This window comes from Cryptomeria japonica, chromosome 2 (assembly GCF_030272615.1).
Source record: "Cryptomeria japonica chromosome 2, Sugi_1.0, whole genome shotgun sequence".
Classification (NCBI taxonomy): Eukaryota; Viridiplantae; Streptophyta; class Pinopsida; order Cupressales; family Cupressaceae; genus Cryptomeria; species Cryptomeria japonica.
Genome location: NC_081406.1, coordinates 647,877,117 through 647,898,203, shown reverse-complemented (window position 1 = coordinate 647,898,203; position 21,087 = coordinate 647,877,117). Strand labels below are relative to the sequence as shown.

The window sequence follows — 21,087 nt, the reverse complement described above, 5'->3', positions numbered from 1 at the left end:
TCCTATTGCTCTTGTTCCGCAGCTACGATCCGCTCTCGGTGAGTCCACTCCAAATGTTGTCCCACAACAGAAGTTTGCTCCAATTGTAGATAGAAACGTTGAGGAGATCGCACCAATTGATCCTCCTTATGATGTTCCTAATAACAGTATTGCCTAGACTATTGTTTGTCATAGGTAGAAAGGGATATAATAGCTCGAAGTTTTCCATTACAAAAGTTATTAAACATTAAAGAAAGACGAAAATAGCATTAATTTTAGCATCAAATGTGTTCCTCCACAATAATATTCACAGCTAAACAAACCTACAGATTTTAGAGCATACATCGTCTATTACAACATAAATTAAATTATGATAACGAATCCAACAGTTGCCAGTGAAGTAACTAGATAGAGAATCTTCTGTATTGAATTAGTACACTACAGTCCCTGTTAAACTTTTGCACCCAAGATTTTAACATTCCTCAAATGTCAGGTCAGATTTAAATTATCTTTCTCCATGTCTTGGCAACTTATAATCAAGGATCAGACAAAATTAGAATTTATTCAACCAGAGCAACAAATTAAAAAAAAAAAGACTTATGTTACGCTTGCAATAAGAGAGCAATACGACAGCAAAATTGGCGTTGACCTCTATATAGTTTGTTGAGCTTGATATTGCAAATAATCTCAGATTCTGGCATCTCTTTTGACAATTCGGGAGTCGGTTGACACCAACAGCAGGAAAGCTAAAACCCATGTACAAGCAGCTATAGCAATTCAATAAGCAGCCACAAAATTTATAGACTCTGCTCATCTCTAAATGCATATCATCCCAACAAGCATGAAATATAAATCCAAGGCATCTTCTTGCAAAAGAAGGATAGACACTCAGATTAGTCTTCATAGCCAAGGGTTTCTTTTGCCTTGCTTCTTTAAGCTTTGTGACTTGCCCCCTTTTGAACCCTGAAGCCCAAGAAAATAGGAATATTTGTCTTGAGACCATGAGAAAATATTTTTAAGAAACATTATTCTGACAGGAACTAGAGCACACATTAAACTTACCGATTTAGTTCTTTTCTTGTTTTTCCCTCGCAGTCTATTTTTTGAATCCTTGAGTTTGTAGATGCGAACCATCCAATGGTGAGTTGTAAAAACCTGTTTCAGACTATGCTCTTAGGAAATGCAGGTAAAAAGGTTCAAAACAAGAGGAAGTTTTTCACACAAGCAATTAGATTCATACAAAAAGGATAATTCCAAACCTCTTCAAAATGGGTCAGTTTAAAGTATTTCTTCCCTATCTCGGTTCTTCTCACTCTATCAAATCCTTTACCATCTGCCTCCGTGAATCTGTACCACAAATATTACTTAGCTTAGCATTTTTTTTAATGAGTTGTATCAGAAAGTTAAAATTTCGCATCTAGCCAGATAATTTGATATTAATAATGGTGTTAAAAACTGTAAATATTATGCTTCTATTGGAACAATGTTGTCAAAGGCTAAAGATCAAGGCAAGATATTTCATGACACATGAACTTTGAAACCTTTTATATATATAGATGTATGCATACTATTGCTAACAGTGATCAAATGGCATACACCCCCAATTTATATACGAGTATTTTCCTCCTCTGATGCAAATGTTCAAATATTACAAAGCCCAAAAATAGAAACAACCAAAGACGCACAATATTTCTTAAAGATTAACGAGAAACTTATGATCCTCCTTATAAGTGGAATAATGTCACTGGAAATCACATTACCAATAAATCCCCAGAAACTTTTCCAAACTTAAGAATGTCAAATTCTAAAATGCTTGAAAATTAAAAAATTATGATTTCAAAGTATTGTAATATATGTCATTGGATACAAAGATTGATTATATTTATATTGGTAGTCATCGTCATGATATAAACGATTAAATTTTCAACCATAATCACCTGGTGATGGCAGGCAGACTAGTTAGAACTTCAATGTATCTGTATATCAAAGCCTAATTATTGTTTCTCTTCATACAATTAACTCTTTGATACTTGAAAAGAAAATTTTCTGCTAAAAGATAACTTACAAATGTTTATGCAAAAAATAGAAAACTACAAGTATAGTTTATTTCCTTACTTCCAGCAAACCTAGTCTAATTTATATGATATATCTCAGAGACCTCTGCAAGAAGTTTCCCAATTTTTGAGGGATGCCTCTAGAAGATGCAAGAGATGCAAATAAACTTCACCTCAAGTCTCCTAATGTATTTTGACATCCCCATATGGGTTTTCAAAATGGGGGCACGCTTCTCATAAAGATGATGGGTACCAAGGGTTAGGATGTGAGTCTCCAGCTAACTATGTTTTTTGATGAAAACATTTCATATAGAGGCATTTTTTCTTATTTTTGCTCATTAGAATCCTAAAAATCTCTCTGTTGGATTTCCATTAACCTAGATCGATCATTCATGGACATACTTTTTAATTTCCTTCTTAATGTAAACATGTAAGCTAAGGGTTGGACTAACAAATGACCCTACATGGACAAAATTCTCTTAGACAAAGAATTTGGCCAGCAGATTCATGGACACCATATAGGATTTTTTTCTCAATAACTCAAAACAGATACCATGGCCAAAATACAACTGTTAGAAAAAATTACGTTCCACAAATACCCCAGTAGGGAACTTTAATAATTTATGAGCTTCTTTACAAGAATTAAATTCTTCTCGACCCATGTGAACTAGAATTTAGACAATTCCCTTTGATCTTGGAAATTTCCAACAAAAAAGTGTAATGATTTCAGTCCTGGCAAGATTTGGCAATGATAGTTTCCATGTGGCAAGATCCAAATACCACGTCCTTGGGTTGCAGAGGCATGACCCTTCAGTAGATATTTTTAAATTTTTTGTTCACCTGACCTCTTTAGTAGGTAACATTTTTCAGGAATTAGGTTTTGGACTCGGTAGTTTGTGTTTAATGATGTACTAAAGCAAGATAATAAACTTCAGTTGGAATTTCTTTTGTTCAATCCAAATCAAAAAGCTTCTCAGGTGTGTATCCTTCAAATTTGGAAGGACCACTAGAGCCTCAAAGTGTCTCGGTGTGGTAGTTTTCTCTTTGATAGCCATGGAATAGTATGACAGGTAAGGGCTTGAGCGTGGGTACCTTATAAATAGTGTTGGCATTGCCTTGAATTTTCTTGACAATGCCAAAGTGTGCAAGCTTAACACATTAGTTGGTAGAGAATGCAATGATATTCATGTGATGTCCATGGATGATGCAATAAGATGTTATAGGAGGATAAAATTGAAAAAAATTACTTTCAAGTTGACAGTCTTAGGATGAATTGAGTTAGGAATCCAAAAAAATTGCAAAGGACTAGCCCACACTCTTGATAGATTCTAGAACTATGCAAGTGCTTACTCTGATGTCTCCAATATGCAAATTGATAGATAGAGGAGGGTCAATGGCTCAGTTAGAATCTCATAAAGGATCTGTGTTTGAATTGAGAATTTTAATAACAAATATTGGTTGTTGGTGTGACTGATTTCAATGGAAAGGATATACATAATTCAAAATGTTTTAAACAAAACCATGGAATGTGGGCTTTTGGAAGGGTAAAAGTGGTCCTAGAATATTCATATCCTAGGTAAGATCATGAGCTTATTGTGATGTTTGGCAAATCGGTAAGTTTGGCTATGGCATCTCATTTGTCAAAACTATGATAATTTCAAGAGAGGATAATGGCTGATCGAGTTCTAAATATACTTTTTTGCTCTTCATCAAGTGTAATCAGATTATTACCAGCATTGCAAGTGGAATCAGATTAGATTGGTCTTGAGAATTTGCATTAACAATTTTGTAAGTGGCAAAACAGCTATTGGAAGTTTGAAAGTTGGGATAGCCCACTTTGACAAAACAATCATATACATAAACAGGTGATATCAAATAAAATAAGAGCAGCATATAAATACAAATCAGAAGTGGTTAATCAACCACGTTACCACATAACCGACCAACTACCAAACTACCTGTTCGATTGTAATAACAATTATGTAATATTATAAATGGTAATGATTGCATGCCTTCCAATTTCACAAATTGTTCTTGGTTGCTTACAAAATCACAGTCAAGAAGGCTTCAACAATATTTCTAGAATGTTTTCTTAATTGTTTTGTTGTGCTTGTTATGGAGGTTGACTATTCTTCACATGGACTGAGAATGGGTTTTATGCATTCCTAAGTGTGCGCTTGTAATGTCCCCTTTTGGAACATACCTGATTTTGCCCAGAAATAACAATTCCAGCATATGCAATTCATTTACAAATAGCATTCTACAATAAAACTACATAATTGTAATGTCAACTTACAGAAAATCATAATTTAAGTATTATAAAGAATATTAATTAACATAAAAGCATTAATATCAAGAATCCACGATCGTATACCAAAAATAAAAGTATCCTAAAATCATTCATATCTATTTCATAGATTATTCCCGTAGTCAACCATATTAGGAATCTGATGGAAAAGCTTGAAAGGACACCTAGATACTGTCTTCCTCAAGCAAGCCCAAGGGCACGGAATGAGCCTCCAAGTCATTTGGCCCCTTGGCCTACAAGTATGGCAGGACCTTCAATCCATCCATCTCGGGGTGGTGTGCTTGATGAGGAAAGACCAGTACTGCAGCATCTTCCTATTTGCAAAACATTTTACATTGACTCCAAACATGGTTGTGTTGATGTGTTTTTTATGCACATGTGAACACACAATAAAATACCAAGGTATCTTATCCTCTCTTGAACAAAATTTCCTCGAATGCTGAAGATTTCACCTAAGGATCATTCGAGAAGACTCCAAGGTTCTTATATGTAGGGTCTCTACGTGTGGATAAGCAATTTGGTCTGATGTGATTATGCTGGAATCACAAGGGGACTTACATTCGAATGCCTGAGTGTTTAATATGTTGGAACTTGAATCCTATCTACTAGCTGGAAGATAAAGAAATATCAAAAGGTGCAGGGTATGGATAATCTAATCTAAGACCTAGAATGCAAGAAGATGGATGAACGACTAGGTGGAGTCCTACTGGGCTAGGTCTCACCATCAAACTGAACAATTCAACACCAGCTCAGTGCGATCTTCTAGGGTAGTTCTGAACATGTTCAAATCATTATTGTCAAACACTAATCATCATTCAAGTTAATGCATGAACAATAGACGCGTAATGACTTGAGATTAAGCTCATTCTATGCCAGTTGACCACGCAGGGCGCACTTACAATCAGCAAGAGGCTAGTGGTTTGGACTAGGCGGATTCCACACGAGTGCATTCAACAATTTTTCTACATTCAATCTAATTATCTACCATCTAAAATTGAAGATTCAACAAGAAACCATGCCTATTGCAAGAAAGAACACATTTCACCTTAACTTCAATGAAAATGGAGTTCATTTACAATTTAGGCAACAATTTCTTGCCTTCTCCTCCTAATCTACTCTAATTGCTATTCTATCTGCTGACTATTCACTATTGACTATTCTGTAACTATTATTAGCTAACTCTTAACTATTAACCTTTACAAATGAAGAGCCAGGGCTTTATATAGGGGGCTCTTTACAATTCAACGGCTCTGATTGGTTTACAATCAATGGCTAGGATTACAAGATGGAAAACCCTAATTAGGGTTTGCTATAACAAACTTCCTTAGCCAATGAGAAAATTACATTCAATGAGTGTGGACCAATAGGAAGCAGGGGTAGGTACACCAAAGTTTGTGCCATCGCTGTTGAGTTAGGTACACTAAATCTGGACATGTTGAGGTGGACCTGCCTGACTGGAGGAACGGTGACTGGAACGCCAGCTTGTCTGGTACTTGCTTGTATCTCTTGATATTTGATGAGAAGCTTATCTTTGATTAACTCTTCTGAAACTATCTGCTTCTTCACTGTACCCTTGAACTGACCTCGATTGATCTTGCTTCGTCCTTAACGCGATGAATGATGCACTCCTTGATTCTCTATGTGCTTGATGAGGCTTCCTTACTGTCAAGTTTCTCTTTCTTCGGTAGCATACCTCGCCTTGAAGTGTTGGTAAGGTCATTCTTCTCTATCATCTTGTGGTCTTTATGTGGTAGAATGGAGTCCTTGAGGATAGCTTAGAACTCCCTGAACACTTGAAATCTCCCAATGCTTTTCTCGAACACTTGAAGTCTTCCTCCATACATTTGGAGTGTCCTTGATGATGATGGGACTGGAATAGGTCGCCCTTGTCTTGGCCTGATCCTCCTCCATCTACAAAACAAACCAAAAGATGATTAAGTAAACATGATATATTTATCCCGATCATAGCATTTCTTACTTAAATCATTAATAAGAAGGCATCAAAATGGAATTTGCTTAGGATCCTCTCTAGGGACAGGCCCTATAGGAAATTTTGCTCTGGACTCTTTGGAAGGGTCAGGAGCGATTTTTGCTATTTTGCTCAATTAGACCTCATTTTCCACATTTCACAATTTTGGACTTAACCTTCAAACCTTCTCCCATCATGATCTCACAACTAGCCCTTTAAGTGATGTCAATTTCAAAGTGTTTTTTGGCAAGAATTTCGGCTATCTTAGAATTTCACTCTGGACCCTTTGGAAGGGCAAGAGCGAAATTCATGATTTGCTTGTTTTCCTTCAGTTAGCTCCATCCTTCCTACTTCGCTTTCCTTTGACTCTCACCTTTGGATCCCTCTCTCCTGAAGACAACACTTACTTGACCCCCAAGAAGGCCTGAAAGGAGAAATTCGCTCTAGACCATGGCCAAGGACAAGACCTATTTAGAATTTCGCTTTGGACCCTTTGGAAGGGTCAAGAGCAAAATTCAAGTTTTAGCTCAAAATCCTTACTTTTTGGACTCACAACCCATTCAAATACATGCCTATGGACATCTTCAAGTTCAATTCATCCTGATCAATGCTTGGCTCAACACAAAATTGAGGATTTCGCTCTGGACCCTTTGGAAGGGTCAGGAGCGAAATTCATATTCTAGGCTTGATCCTTCATTTCTTGAACTCCGATCTACATTGCCAAGCAAATATACATCACTCCACTTCCATAAACGCCATAGGAACCAAGGTTTTGACCTCATCCAAGAAGAAAATAGGTGCTTTAAAGAATTTCACTCTTGATCCTTTGGAAGGGTCAGGAACGAAATTCATATTTTGGACAAAATCTTCCATCTCCTTCACTTGATCAAACCTATCTCTCCTCACCACAATCAAGTGAATTTGCCATCCACTTAGCTCAAAACAAGGTCTTTTCAATGTCTTAGGCAAAATAGAGGGTCAAGTTGAGGATTTCACTCTGGACCCTTTGCAAGGGTTAGAAGCGTAATTCTTCCTTTGGGTTGATTTTCACCACTTTATTGCCTCAAACTACCTTTCAAAGACCAGTATGCATCAAAACCTTCCCAACTATGCCTTAGAAGTCAAAGTCTTAGTCATAACAAGGAGCAAATAGGGGTTATGGGAAATTTTGCTCTGGACCCTTTGGAAGGGTCACGAGTGAAATTTGTCTTTCAGCACATTTCACACCTCCTTTCTCCTTTCCTTGCCTTGGATATAACTTTGCAAGCCTTCTCCTATCATCACCAAGTCGACTTGCTCTCAAAGTGGCGTTTACTTTTAGTGGGGAAATAAGGTCATTCAAGAATTTCGCTCTGGACCCTTTGGAAGGGTCAAAAGCAAAATTCACATTTAGGCTCAAATCTTGACTTCATCTCCAACATTTCCTTATCCAAACAAGTACTTTGCCTTCAATAATGCCTAGGACGAGGATTGGTTCATGGTTTTGGGCAAGGTAGAATGCCTTATGGAGGAATTCGCTCTGGACCCTTTGGAAGGGTCAGGAGCGAAATTTGACATGTTAGTCTCTCCGTCGGGATTCATATATGGAATATATGAATTTAAGTTATATTCCATATATATTGTTAGGATGTTTGAGAGTGGTTTCGGAACTCCAGGAGTTATAATGCAAAATCTAGTTTTTGGAGGATTCTTCAATTTTCCAGACTTAGTCAAATTTCTGGATCAGGATGACATTCCAGACTTCTCAAGGCAAATTCGCTCTGTCCTTGATGTAAGGGATGGGACCTAGGAGGACATTATGCATTCAACCAAGGTTTGATTTAGCAACTTGAAGTGCGACCGGATAGTACACAAAAAAAACACACTAGGAATGATCTAAATAACCCCTAATCACTCAATTGACCTGACCTCTTGAGGAGATCCACCTAACTCAATCCCTTCAATGCAAAGGCTAATAGACAAGAACCTAAAAAACCAAGAAAACAAACCCTAGAAAGCAAAAAAGTAGGAGTCCCCATTTGCAATGGGGCGATGTGTGAATACATCACAACAGGTTGCTGATAGAAATTAGATAAATAATTAGTTATCCTATATTTCTCAAAAATATTTACTTCTGCTCTCAATCTATATTCTAAATTAATTTATTTATGCTGTATTTACATATTCTTTTTATAATCTGATTTATTTCAACTCTCACTTTTTTTCTATTCCTTTTAGATATCCCGATTGATGAGTGATGAGTGAGAATGTAATAAATGTTAGTTTGATATATTGGTGCATAATGATTGAATGAATGTTGATTTGATAGAGTGATGCTTGATTGCTGAATTGCTTGTTTTCTTGATCCCAAGATGAAGTGCTGATTGATGTTTGATCTTTCTGATTGATTGTTTGTTTAATTTCTCAGGGATTCATGGATGAACGAAGAATATATTTTAATGGATTCATGAGTGATGATTGAATAGTAATCCTTGAATGCTTGGAATGATTTCTCTGTTATAGTTTATTGGTGAAAGGGTCACCATCTTTCATAAGAATTAACTCACCACCCTCCATTGTTGCCTTTTGATAATAATAACTTATTTTCCAAATTGATCCCCCTTGCATGTCCTCCTCAAATGAAACCTTCTTCCCTTCATATCTTCCATTGTGAGGGAGAAGTCACAACTCTTCATCATGTCTGCCCTTTGCAAGAGTCACCACCCTTTGAAAGAGTACAATCTTGCATAATTTCTGCCCTTTGAAATAGTCACTTATTTATTTTCTACTCATTCTTTTCTATTAATCCTCCTTGATTCACATGCTCCATTCTTTCTTCCTTGACTATTGTTGGATGAATGATCCTTGGATGTCCTTCTCAAATGAAATGATCTCCCTTTTTTATATTTTAAGTTATTATTATTATTTATTATTAAATCCCATTTCAAAAAGGGGGCATTAAAGCACTGGATTGGTGAATAGCTTCAGATTTGTTTCAAGCATCTCACATTTGCTTCGTCGTGAAAGATTCTTGATATCTTTCACGTATCATAGCTTCATGATCAAAGTCTTCACTTACTACAAATGATAAGGCAAGTATACTAAAGATCTTGAGTCTTGACAATATTCATGAAAATGACTCCAGATAGCATGTTGTCAACAAAATGTAAAACAGCTATACCATTGACAAAAGAACTATTTAGGATCCAAATCTCAAGGTGTAGATAAAAGGGAAAATGTTTAATTTTTCCAACTAAGAATTGAAGAGGAAAGGCTTGCCTAGTGAAACACCATCTGAGCCTAGAGTCAAGTTGATCATCTAGAGCATCTAAGGCACCATCTTTGATAATGTGCCAATTCTTGTTCTTGATGAGCATTCTTACTACTCATGTTGCAGGGTTCTCCCCACACCCACTTAAACCCGTATGGGTTCAATCCAAAGCCCAAACGGATCAAGGTTCACCCACGATCTACCTTAGGCACCCTAGGTTCCCTACAAGGCCTTCACAAAAAGAATTACATGGAACTTGAGGTGCCCAAGGGGGGTTTTGGGTGAGCCCTAGGGGATATGTGGCCCAACCACCCAAAAATTTCAAAGAAAAACACTTTTTTGAACATTTTTAAAACCAAAAAATGCCTTAAAAACCTAATCTTATCCTAAAGTGAGAGCACATGACTTTTTTTGCTTCATTTCACAAGCACAAGTGAGTAAAACAATATTTTTGCCTTCAAGTTGCCATTTTTGTTTTTTGAAGGAGAGAAAAACATACACCTATAGAAAAGAAAGAGCTGCACGAGAAAGATTTATCTATCAAAGGTGAATGGATCTTATAATTTTTTGAAGATTTTTCAAAAAAATACCAAGTTTTTTTTTCAAAGTTTGGATCTTTTTTAAACTGTTTATACATAATATAGGGATTATAATGTCATTTTATTTTTATTTTTTAAAGTTGTAGGGTTGTAAATTTGTAGTGTTTTTCTGTTTTGCTATGTTCAAATAGAATGGTTGGTAGTTCTAGTTCAGTCAGCTCTAGTTCAGGTGCCCCCAATGCAGAGAACTTATTTAAATTTGATGTAAAGTCACCTCTTTGGCGACATAAGACCATGACTAAGCAACTTCCTAGCAGGAGTTATTGTTAGTGTTGTAGCCAAAGTGGAAATGAGTATAAGAGATCATCTAGTTGATATAAAGCTCACCTGTACACTATTTCTGATGTGAGAATAAAATTTGTACAGAGCCAAACAAAAAAGGATTGCGAAAGCAACAAAATATGGGATATATTAAAGAACAAGAGGATGCTAACATGGTAAGTAATAGATCAAAGAAAGGAGCACATCCTCTTCCCGAGAAAGAATTACAAAAACCTCCGAGTGGTGTATCACATCCTACTGGCCCACATCCTTCATGTCATTACCTCTATCTTCTTGAGAAGAGAATACCCCTTTCTTTCACTTAAGAGAGGTCCATTGGAAAAGGCCTCCAAAAATGAAGCAAGGGACAATTGGCATCACACAATTGTATTGAGACAACTTGTGAAGGTGTGATATGCATTGAGTGCTATGGTCACCAACACTCTTTGGAGAGTACGGAGACAATCAGGTACAAAGAGCCCAAAAAATCAAAGCAATGATCCTAAATGATGACTGGTGGGTTAGGAACAAAGAGCCCAAATTTGATACTAAATGATGAGTGGTGGGCTCATGTGGAATATGTTAAGTTTCATTGAGCCCAACATCAACATTATTGGTATGCTCATACAAATTGCCTATGTTTGGGTGAAATTTATGATGGTATGGACTCCATTGTTGAAAAAATAAGAACCATAATATAGAATTCAAATAGCATGAACACAAAGAAGCATTTTCAAAAGTGTGCAAAAGATCATTGTTGACCATTGAAGAAGACGACCACACCCTTAAATCTCCAAGCATTTGCTTTCTCTCTGAAATATTATAACTCAAAGATACTTTCTTTGTTGAGGCAAGTGGCACCATATACTTTCTTTCCATTTAGACAAGTATTCCCAAATGTATGTATGTACTGTTACCTTTATTTTTGGCACCCCATTTCAAACACCTTCATTTTATTTCTTTAGGTGGCTAAGTTTATGTTGAGCTCTGCAAAGTTGGTTCATAGTGTCAAAGTTGCATTAAATCCTTTAAAGTTATTTAACACTTAGTCATTTTGCTCAAAGTTGGACCTTTGACCCGGTTCTAAAACCAGAATTGAGTTCTCACAACTCGTCTTAACCTTGACAAAGCCTCGTCTTTACAATGTTATTTGCGAGTCTAAAAGGTTTAAGTCTCAGTTGTCAATATTTAAAGTCAGTTTTGAAACCATCGTCGTGTCCTGACAGTGTTCTCACAGCCCGTCTTAGACCCAACGAAGTCTTTGTACTCCCAACCATCAAAAGATTTTGAAGAGTCATTTGATCCTTTAAGTGCAGGTCTTAGGAAAAGTTTTTATAACCTCTTTGGGAGCCATTGAGGTTTCCACAACTCAGTGACTTTCCAAAAAAGTTCTTTTCAAAGGCAAAAGTTTCAAAAAGACAAGTTTTTCTTCAAAAGCCAGCACAATCACATGGTTTTGAAACCAATGTCGAGAGTCCACAAGGTTTTCACAAACTTGTTGGGCTTCAACACAAAACCTATAACTCCAAGAGCTCTCAACAAAGAAGTAATTAAAAAGAAAGAAACAAAAAGTTCTCAAACTCGGAAGTTTTAAGAGCGGTGACTACTCCATCGGACGCCAACAAGGTTTCCACAACCTTGTTGGTGGCTGATACATACAGCAACAAGTTCAAACAGATGGAGCTAACGTGGGCCCACAACAGCACCTACCTCAGCCTTAGTCACCTTTCATCATTTTAAAGTTTTAATACTTTTATAAAAGTTTCAAATGCATTAAAATGTATTTTTAATATTTCTTTAAAAGAATCAGTTTCAAAGACTATTGGGCAGTGACATTTTGATATATTATTAATATGTAATCAAAGTACTATTTAAGGGTCCGAAATTTTGATCCCTGTTGTATTTTAGTGCAAGAGTGAGACACAATCAGAAAAGGATAAATAAAATTTTGCTCATTCCTTAAGAAACCTTCTTGTATGTGTGCATTTAGAATTGAATGTTTGCTTTAATATTTATTTTAAGTCTATGTGCTTGAATGGATATATGAATATTGTCATTTCTTCGTGAATGTAATATTTACTTAAGTGGCATTCATCTACTTCTGGAGTTCGGCAAAATTTGAAAAATCTAAAAGGTACTTTGTTTATCCTTAGTATTTGAATCTTTGTATTGGATGTTGGTGGCGTATATTTTCAAAAGCCTTGCAACCTATGCATTAAAAGTTGACATTTATTAAAATTATTCTATTTGTTTTAATTTCATTGATCGCATTTGTAACATGGCTATGTGCAAATGTTAGTCTGTCTTTCCTACTTTCTAGTTAAAAGTATATTCCCCATTTCTAAATTCTTAAAATCAAAAAAAAAAATTATCATGCGTGGATGTTGTACCATAAACAAAATTCAGAGGTAAGTTATTTAATAGCTTACCCAACTGTTTGTTAAATTTTTTGTCTTCAAATTTGGGTGAAATAGAGTCCAAACAATAAACTAAATCTATTAACCAACATGTACGTACGTGCATATGTATGTATGTTGATGTGTTTTTTATGACACTTCAAACACAAAATAAAATACTAAGTATTGTATCCTCTGTGAACAAGGAAACCTTGAAAGCTAAGCTTCATGATCAAAAAAGGCAACCCCAAGGTTTACAATGCAAACAATCGACTTTATATTGTGGATAGAGTCAGTGAATTGATGTGATTTTGTTCATTACACAAAGGGACTTACATTTAGCTGGAACGTGGAAACTAACTGACTTGGAAAATAAAAAAACAAAAGGATGAAAGGTTAAGGAAATCTAATTTAAAACTGAGGACAATGATGATAATGGATGATGCTTTGATAGATGTATTCCATAATCAAGCCTTGCTTCGCCATGAGGAAACAACTACACTTTGGTTGGGCGCTAATACAAGGTGATGATAGACAATCTAGGGTGCAAATTTGGGATGGTGAAGGACTACTTGCAAGGCGGTTTTCCATGGTGAGGAAGAACTAAAGGCTAAGGCACAGATTCATGTAATAAAAGGACTAATGAAGGGCGTCCTTGAGTTGATTTTAGGGACTTAATGAAAGCACTATTTCATGATGTGCAAGAACTAGATGAAGGGTGCTTTTCCTAGGTGATCAAGGACTAGGGACCTAAGGGCTAGCATCAGCGCATTTCCCAATTAGACAAGGACTAACATAAGCAAATATGAAAGTTACTCAAGGACTAGCACAGGCAGCATTGAAGAGTCCCCAAGGACAAATCCAAATCGAAATTAACTAAGGACAAAGTGGCGCACTCTAGTGTTGGACAAGGACTAAAAGTGCGAGTAAAGGCTAATGAGGGACAAAATGTACTCCACACTTCAACCTTGCATTTGAATTCCAGCTTTGAAATTCCACACTTAGACAAGGACTTACGAAAAATTCTCCTTATTTCCAATCCTATCAAGGTCGGACAAGGAATTTCCCTTGTCTAGGCATCACATCTTTGAATATTTCATCACTCATCAACACTTAGGAGTTTCAAAACTCCTAACGACCTCCTTGACAACTTTTGCAACATTTCTTGCACTTTTGACAACTATGACAACATTTTGCAACATTGAAAATTTTTCGACAACTTGTAGCAATTTGCACAAGATTTGACATTTCTCACAATTCTGCCATCAATCCTCAATCTTGACACCTATTCATCAGTTTTGGACTCGAAACTTGAATCCCTAACTTGATCACACCCTAACGACGAACTTTGCACTCTTAGTCACTTCAAGGACAGATCAACACACTCTTTCTTGATCTAACAAAACATAAACCCTTCTCACAAGCAAAGGACTAAAACTATTGGCAAGCTAAAGACGACTTAAACAAAACACTAAGCAACAAAGTGAAAAAAAGGGGTCCCCCATTTGCAATGGGGAGTGTGTTTACAACACAACAATATGTATGTATATATGTATGTATGTATGTATGTATGTACGTACGTACGTATATATTTGGTTTTTATTAAATAAAATCGGAAGCAAGGCTCCCAACACTATTACGAAACATGCTCATGGGCAAAAACAAATACAATGGCCTCCCAAAAGTAAGTAAAACACAACTGCAGCCTAACTACCAAGTGCAAACCACCACAACTACAACCACCAAACATGAAACAAAAAAGTACCTAGAGATCCAACCTAGACAATGTCAAACCCAACCCTGTTCAATCTCACACCCTTCACACTAGTATGAGATTTGGAGACATGATCAAGAAGACCTTTCTTCCACCTTTATAAAATTGCCTATGAAATATTATCTTCAAATCCTTAGATCAGGGAGAGGCGAGGGAAAGGTTCGCCCACAAAGGGCCCATCCATGGGCATAATAGAGGCAAAGGAATATCAAGACAGAGTAGTCAAATGTTGAACAACCACCTCAACAGCAAATTGAAGCTAACCTTAAGCCAATGGGAAAGTAGACTAAGCAACTAGAGCAGAAGGAGTAGGAGTCACTAGAGCTACACCAATCACCTCAGAAACCCCCTCAAGAACTGTTGGGGGAACAGGAAGAGAAGATTCATCATCCTATGAGGAACCTTAAACAAAAGAGTCAAAAGCATGAATAATCAAGTGATATCTGTGAGCATTCCTCCTCCATATCACTATGTCCTTGCACAAAGAGAGTGGGCAAGTAGAACCCAAGTGTATGATAGCAGAAATTTTTTTACATTTGAAGGAGAGACCCTCACAGTCAAGCAATTGAATCTAAGGCCTATCCCCCAACACCAAAATCATATCTCCATGAATAAGCTTTGAGATATTAATGATGCATGCCAATGCAAAGTGACCTATGTAGGAAGTAGTAGAGTCAACCTTCAAGAAACAACCAATAGCATTACAAATGACCTTCTAGTAGGAATCTTCCTAGAGCCAAAGAGGTAGATTTGACCCACACAATTCTAACGTTGAGAGGTTCAAAGAGGGAGTTCAAGGAGATAGTTCAAAGCTTGACCGAAAGAGAGTGCTCTCCCCACATCCATATTATCAAGCATTGAATCCCTATCCTTTAAAGAGACAAAAGACACAATGAAGAAACCCCTGACACAAGGGAAGAGCTTGATCTTGCACTAAATGAGAGGCTTCCATGAATCCAAGACCTAATTGTGTTAATCAAGAAGGGAAGGACAAAAATATTATATCTACAAACCAAGCCCCTTAACAAATAAAAATCATGATTCTCAAGCACATCTTGCCCCCAAACCACAATAGGGATAGACAATGTACAAGGGAGTGTTTGTTGTTTGTGTTGCAAAGGGCATGCGTGAGTCCCTATACCTACAATACTCAGATAGGATTGTTGACCTGACCCCAATGCAATGAACTTACCATCAATTTATCACAACGACCAGTGGGGAGTCTGTAGAGAACTTGCGACACTACCAACCCAACTCCCAGACCATTTCCAAAAGAAAATGAATGATTGCCATCATGAGCAGCCAAAGCAATCGCATAAATATTTTTTACAAAGCCAAAAGGGGAGGCAACATAAGTCTCAATAAGAAGGTTCACCAACAATATCACAGCCCATAACAATAGCAAGAGGAATATATGGCTTGCCACAACTGCCAATAGAAGTTAACAACAAAGAAGATTTTTTCTGATTGTACATAAGAGAAAATAGATCTAGTGAGCCCTTGCAAACACTATGAGAACCCAAACCCACAGTATCGAACTCCACAAAGGAACCCAAACACCTACAAAAATTCATATACCATCCAAGACTATCAGAGACATGGAAGGTGAGTCAACGAGCATAGGAATGTGCCTTACAACAGGTGGCATACAACTGGAAAGAGAAGCAGCATTGACAGCAACAGAAGCCATTCAAAGACAACTATTCCAAGTGGTAAGTATATCACGTTCAATTTAATATATGTAAATACCAATTATTAACATATATGAACAGTGACAATTAAAGTATTAAAATTTTGTTAATTTGTGTCATTCCTGAACTTGTAATCCCAATTCAATTCTAAAATTATGTACTAAGGTTCTTTAATGTATATGATGAATGCATTATCAATGTTATCATATGAATATTTAAAATTTCCTATATTTTTAAATTTTCCTAAAAAATGGTCTAAAAAGAATTCATCCCAAAAACACATCCCCCATCCCCTACCATCCCCATCTCAAAAACTTGATGTAAGATAGCTTATATCAATAACCTAGGATTTCTAAATTAATAAAACAAAAACTTTCAAGAAGAATAATCATAATGAGGTGATGAATAAGATCATGCTCAAAGTTATAGATTCTTCAAGCAAAAACCTACATGTTATAAGACAATTGGAAAAGAAATATCACTCACTAAAGAAGATAGGTATTAATCCGAACTAGGAAGATACTAAAGGTAAATGAGAAATTTTTCCACCTCAAATGCATGTCTGGAAGAGCTTCCTCATGCCTAACAGAAATATTTGCCTAAATTTTCTCTATAAAAATAAAACTGGTTCTGAAAGTTTCTAGATCATAACAAATGCTCTACAGAATATGTTTACTGTTAAATTTTCAACTAACATCAGTTCTTTATTGAAATTCGCAAGAGGAGAAACAAATTTCTTAAGCTTTTGATGGTCCAATCAACTCCAATGCTTATCCTATACAATAATACACTTTAAGCCCGGATCATATTTCTCTAACCACTTATAATTAAGGTGTTTAGTGGCCTCTCTAAAATAAAATTGTAATTAATATTAATCAACAACACCAATTTCAATTAATGTAAATTTGTAATTAATGTCATATATTAATCACTGTACTAATTTGCCTTTACAGCAATATTATATGATTAATGTTACTCAACACTTTAAAAGCAAAGTAATTTCTAAATCAGCACCATTTGATAAGCTAAAGTTCACTTCAATTTTCACAAACGGTATTACTATTCCATATTCAAGGTCTTCTTTTTTATCCTATTCTCGTTACTTAATTTTAATTTTTTGACTGATAATACTACAGATAAAATTAAAAAAGGTCTATCGAATATCAGCTATTTTTACCATTACATGAATAGTAAAAATCAATCTCAAAATGGTAGTAAGATGGTGTTATTAATTAGATGCTCACAAATATTTATAGTTTGTAAAACCCATATGGCTGAAATTACCATAACAAAGATTCTAGATATTTGTAAATACAACAGCAAATTCTTACCGGTAATATGAGAGTTTATACATAAGTGAGTTCAGCATTGTTGGTGTTGCCTGGGAATCTATCCGATACTGACCATCTCTCTACAGGTATATCATCAGAACATGCAATTAGATAGATGCAAAGATCAATTGTTCCATTGTTCATGGTACAATTACTTCATGAATATCATAATTCTGTTAATATTATAAATATTAAAAGAAACATCAAACAAAGTTATGAATTGGGCAATATACATAAAATATGAACCCACTTACAAGATAATCAGGTTCCTTGATATGCGGGAAAACACCACCTCCTATGCGAACCATCCAAAGGAATTTGTTGATATCATCGCTTGGATATCCAACCAGACCTAGAAATTCAAATTGTTTAATGATATTGTCACTCGAGTAAAAGCAAAGAGAATTCATTAGCAGGTCTTCAACTTCCTCTAACAGACCTTTACAACTTCATGAGAAAAAATGTCAGTTTTTGTGATGCTATTCTGATTAGAAAGAAATATCTCAAAATACCACATACCTCCAAATACTACAAAAACATATTTCACATCCAAAGATTGGAAAATCTCCCATGCTTGCCTTTCAGGAGATGACATCGCCGTACCAACTGTTGCAATATGTGTGTTATTCCATGTATTGTTGTCAACTATCACTGTTCGATTAGCCATTGCTGTTGTTTGGTAGCCATAGTCCCACCAAGACGCAACCTGTAATTTACAAATCAATAAATTTGTTAAAGTCTTACATGGTAGCAATTGAACAACTACTCTTCTGACCCATCCCTCGTATTTATATATATTTACAATGTTTACAACAAGATCCGATATCATATCTTTTGGTAAACAACTTACAGTGGCTACTATAATCTAACACCTAGTTCCACGGTTCCATCCATTGAAGATTAGATTTCAGACCTAAATACTATATCATTTTAGCCATTATTCTTATGCTAGGATCAACTCTTAGCTTCCTACTGTAATTCGTCATCTCAATGCTGATGACCACAAGCTTTAAAGGTTAAAACCAACTAACTCAAAGTATAATTTCTTTATCCTTCTATGTTTTTCCTTTTATTTCGTTTTGCCTTTTTTCTTCTTCTTTGCATGTAGACACAGTTTCAGCAATATAGATGCATTTAGCTATCACATTATTCAATTGTAAGAAGAAATACCTTTATGTTAATTCTCAGCAGAAGAGCTAGTCAATGTTAGACAACATGTCATAGCAATACAAAATATTTATCTAGAAAGCACATGCACCTTGTCATCCTCATCAGTATTATGGCTTAGCCATGCATAAGCTTCCCGAAAATCATCAAAAACGTGAACTCCATCAGACGTATGAGATGAAAGCACAATTGATGGAGCTGAATAAGCTTCTGCTGCAGCCCAAACACAATGAACCTGCAGACAAATTCTTCAAAAATCACTTTACTAGAAAATTCTTCAGAATACCCTAACAAAATGAAACTTTAGAGTAGTACGTTATTATCATAGAGGATATTGTATTAGCAATTAGCTACACTATAGGATATGAAGCTAAGCATATGTCCATTGGTCATCTCTATAAGGATAATATTGCCACCAGAAAACTGAGAAGAAATACAGATAAAAAAAGAAGCTGCATTGCATATAAGACTGAGTACGAATAGATAGAAGATAAATTCAGATATAGGAGAAAGAATACAGAAATATTAGCATACCACATAAAAGGATCCCAATACAATAAGTAACACAATACCAACAGCAGATGCTTCCAACGGAAGAAGCAATGACTGCTTTTTGTTATCTTTTTTATCCAAAACCTTTTCCACATTCTCCTTTTCCTTCTTTCTGCTTCTCTTTGAGGGCTTCTCTCTCAAAGGTTCTTTATCTTTTCCAACTTCAGAAATTTTGGACCCTTCCTTCAATTCATCTGTGATTGCTTCTGATCCAACTGTCAAAGCATCTTTCTGAAGAAAAGAATGCAAACTCAAAGAAAACATTTATGATGCTGAAGTAACTGATTAGTCCATAACAAGTTTGCAAAAGAATGAAATAATATAAATTTCCATCAATTTAACCAAACAGCACTGCATGTACATCAAACAAGCAACAAGTAGAACAGGAAGTGCCAAAACAGAAAATCTAGCCTAGCTAGCATGATATTCATAAAATCCGGTCAAAAGGTTATAAAACACTTGTTTCAAGTAGAAAACAAACCTGGAATTTGATTGATCGTGTTAGCACTGTAAAAGCTTCGGAAAGAGCGATTCCAGATAAAATACAAGCTGCAGGAGCCAGCACTAACATAAGCCGCACCTGTGAAGAGTGACCACAACATTCTTGACTATAAGATAATATAGTATATACCTGTTACACTAAGACGTTCCGCAATAGACAAGTATATAGTATATACCATATACTATATACTATAAAGAAAATGCTATTAAGAGGAACTAGAAGTATTACCATTACACCAGAAAAGTATACTGATGTCACAATGTAGAGAACCAAAAAAGAGCTTGCATCAGACAATGGTAGGAAACATGCCTGCAGAAACAGCAAGGTGAATTTGTCAAAAATATTTAACTAGAGAACAAGAATAATCTTCCAATTGTAAATTTATCTCCATTCAAACTGCACTTATATCTACCAAATTCTAGTTATATGAAGAGAGAACAATTACAAACCCAAAACATTTGCAAACCCATTATCAGAAACATGTTCCCTTTTTTCTTTGGTTAAAAAGGGTCAAGATCAGTAACTTTAGTATATTTTTAAAATAGTTTTAAAAAAATGCAATTCCAGCTATTAAATTAGTCGGAAGCAATGCAAATAGCAGAGATTGTTCAAGATGTGAACAGTGATGATAACAATATCCACTGATAAACCACGAGGGATATATTTCTCTTTTATGACACCTCTTTTAAATTAAAAAGCTTTCCAAAAAGCAAGCAGTTCTATGCAAAGAACTAAATATACAAAATTTGGCATGAATATACAAAAGAAATTATAAGTGTGAAAGAGTTTTCAATCATCCTTCCTTAAAACCAGTTTTGCTGTTCCTTCTACAAAACCTACTTAAGAAAAGGAACACCCATCCCTGACACAATAGAACTTAAAGCCTTCTTTGTAAGATCTAGCAAGAGTATCCACAAAATGCTTCGGGGATTGATGTCTCCTTCCTTTGTCACTTGAACCCAGTTTGAGTTCAGTTGCCTAAATTGAGGGCACTATATGAGAGTATCCCCCTCCGGTCCCTGCCCACCACCACATCAAAGGCTTCTGCAGATTTAGCCTACATTTTTGTATGTGGATTTTGAGTCTCGATTTCCAAAACATCTCTAAATTCCACTTCTTTGCCATATCTCATAAAGGCAGCTCCTCAATGGCATCTTTTCTCCTTTCAACGAAATTCATGTGCTGTAAGTGCTATTACTGATAGTTTAAGAGCTGAATGAACACTCCTCAAATCCAAAATAAAAAAATAAAAAT

At 35.8% G+C, this 21,087-nt stretch overlaps 1 protein-coding gene across 1 annotated transcript in view; it reads right to left on the bottom strand.

The window, feature by feature from the left end:
- Positions 1–375: 375 nt before the first annotated feature.
- Positions 376–21,087, bottom strand: part of LOC131054677 (dolichyl-diphosphooligosaccharide--protein glycosyltransferase subunit STT3A) — a 111,584-nt gene continuing 90,872 nt past the window's right edge. Inside the window, exons 14-23 of the mRNA XM_057989237.2 lie at positions 20,062–20,142; positions 19,813–19,911; positions 19,314–19,562; positions 18,871–19,014; positions 18,132–18,318; positions 17,867–17,964; positions 17,613–17,692; positions 1,239–1,326; positions 1,042–1,134; positions 376–942 (exon numbers count right to left, since the gene is read on the bottom strand). Coding sequence (XP_057845220.2) covers positions 880–942; positions 1,042–1,134; positions 1,239–1,326; positions 17,613–17,692; positions 17,867–17,964; positions 18,132–18,318; positions 18,871–19,014; positions 19,314–19,562; positions 19,813–19,911; positions 20,062–20,142 — 1,182 coding nt within the window. The 3' untranslated portion in view covers positions 376–879. The remainder of the gene's footprint in view (positions 943–1,041; positions 1,135–1,238; positions 1,327–17,612; positions 17,693–17,866; positions 17,965–18,131; positions 18,319–18,870; positions 19,015–19,313; positions 19,563–19,812; positions 19,912–20,061; positions 20,143–21,087) is intronic.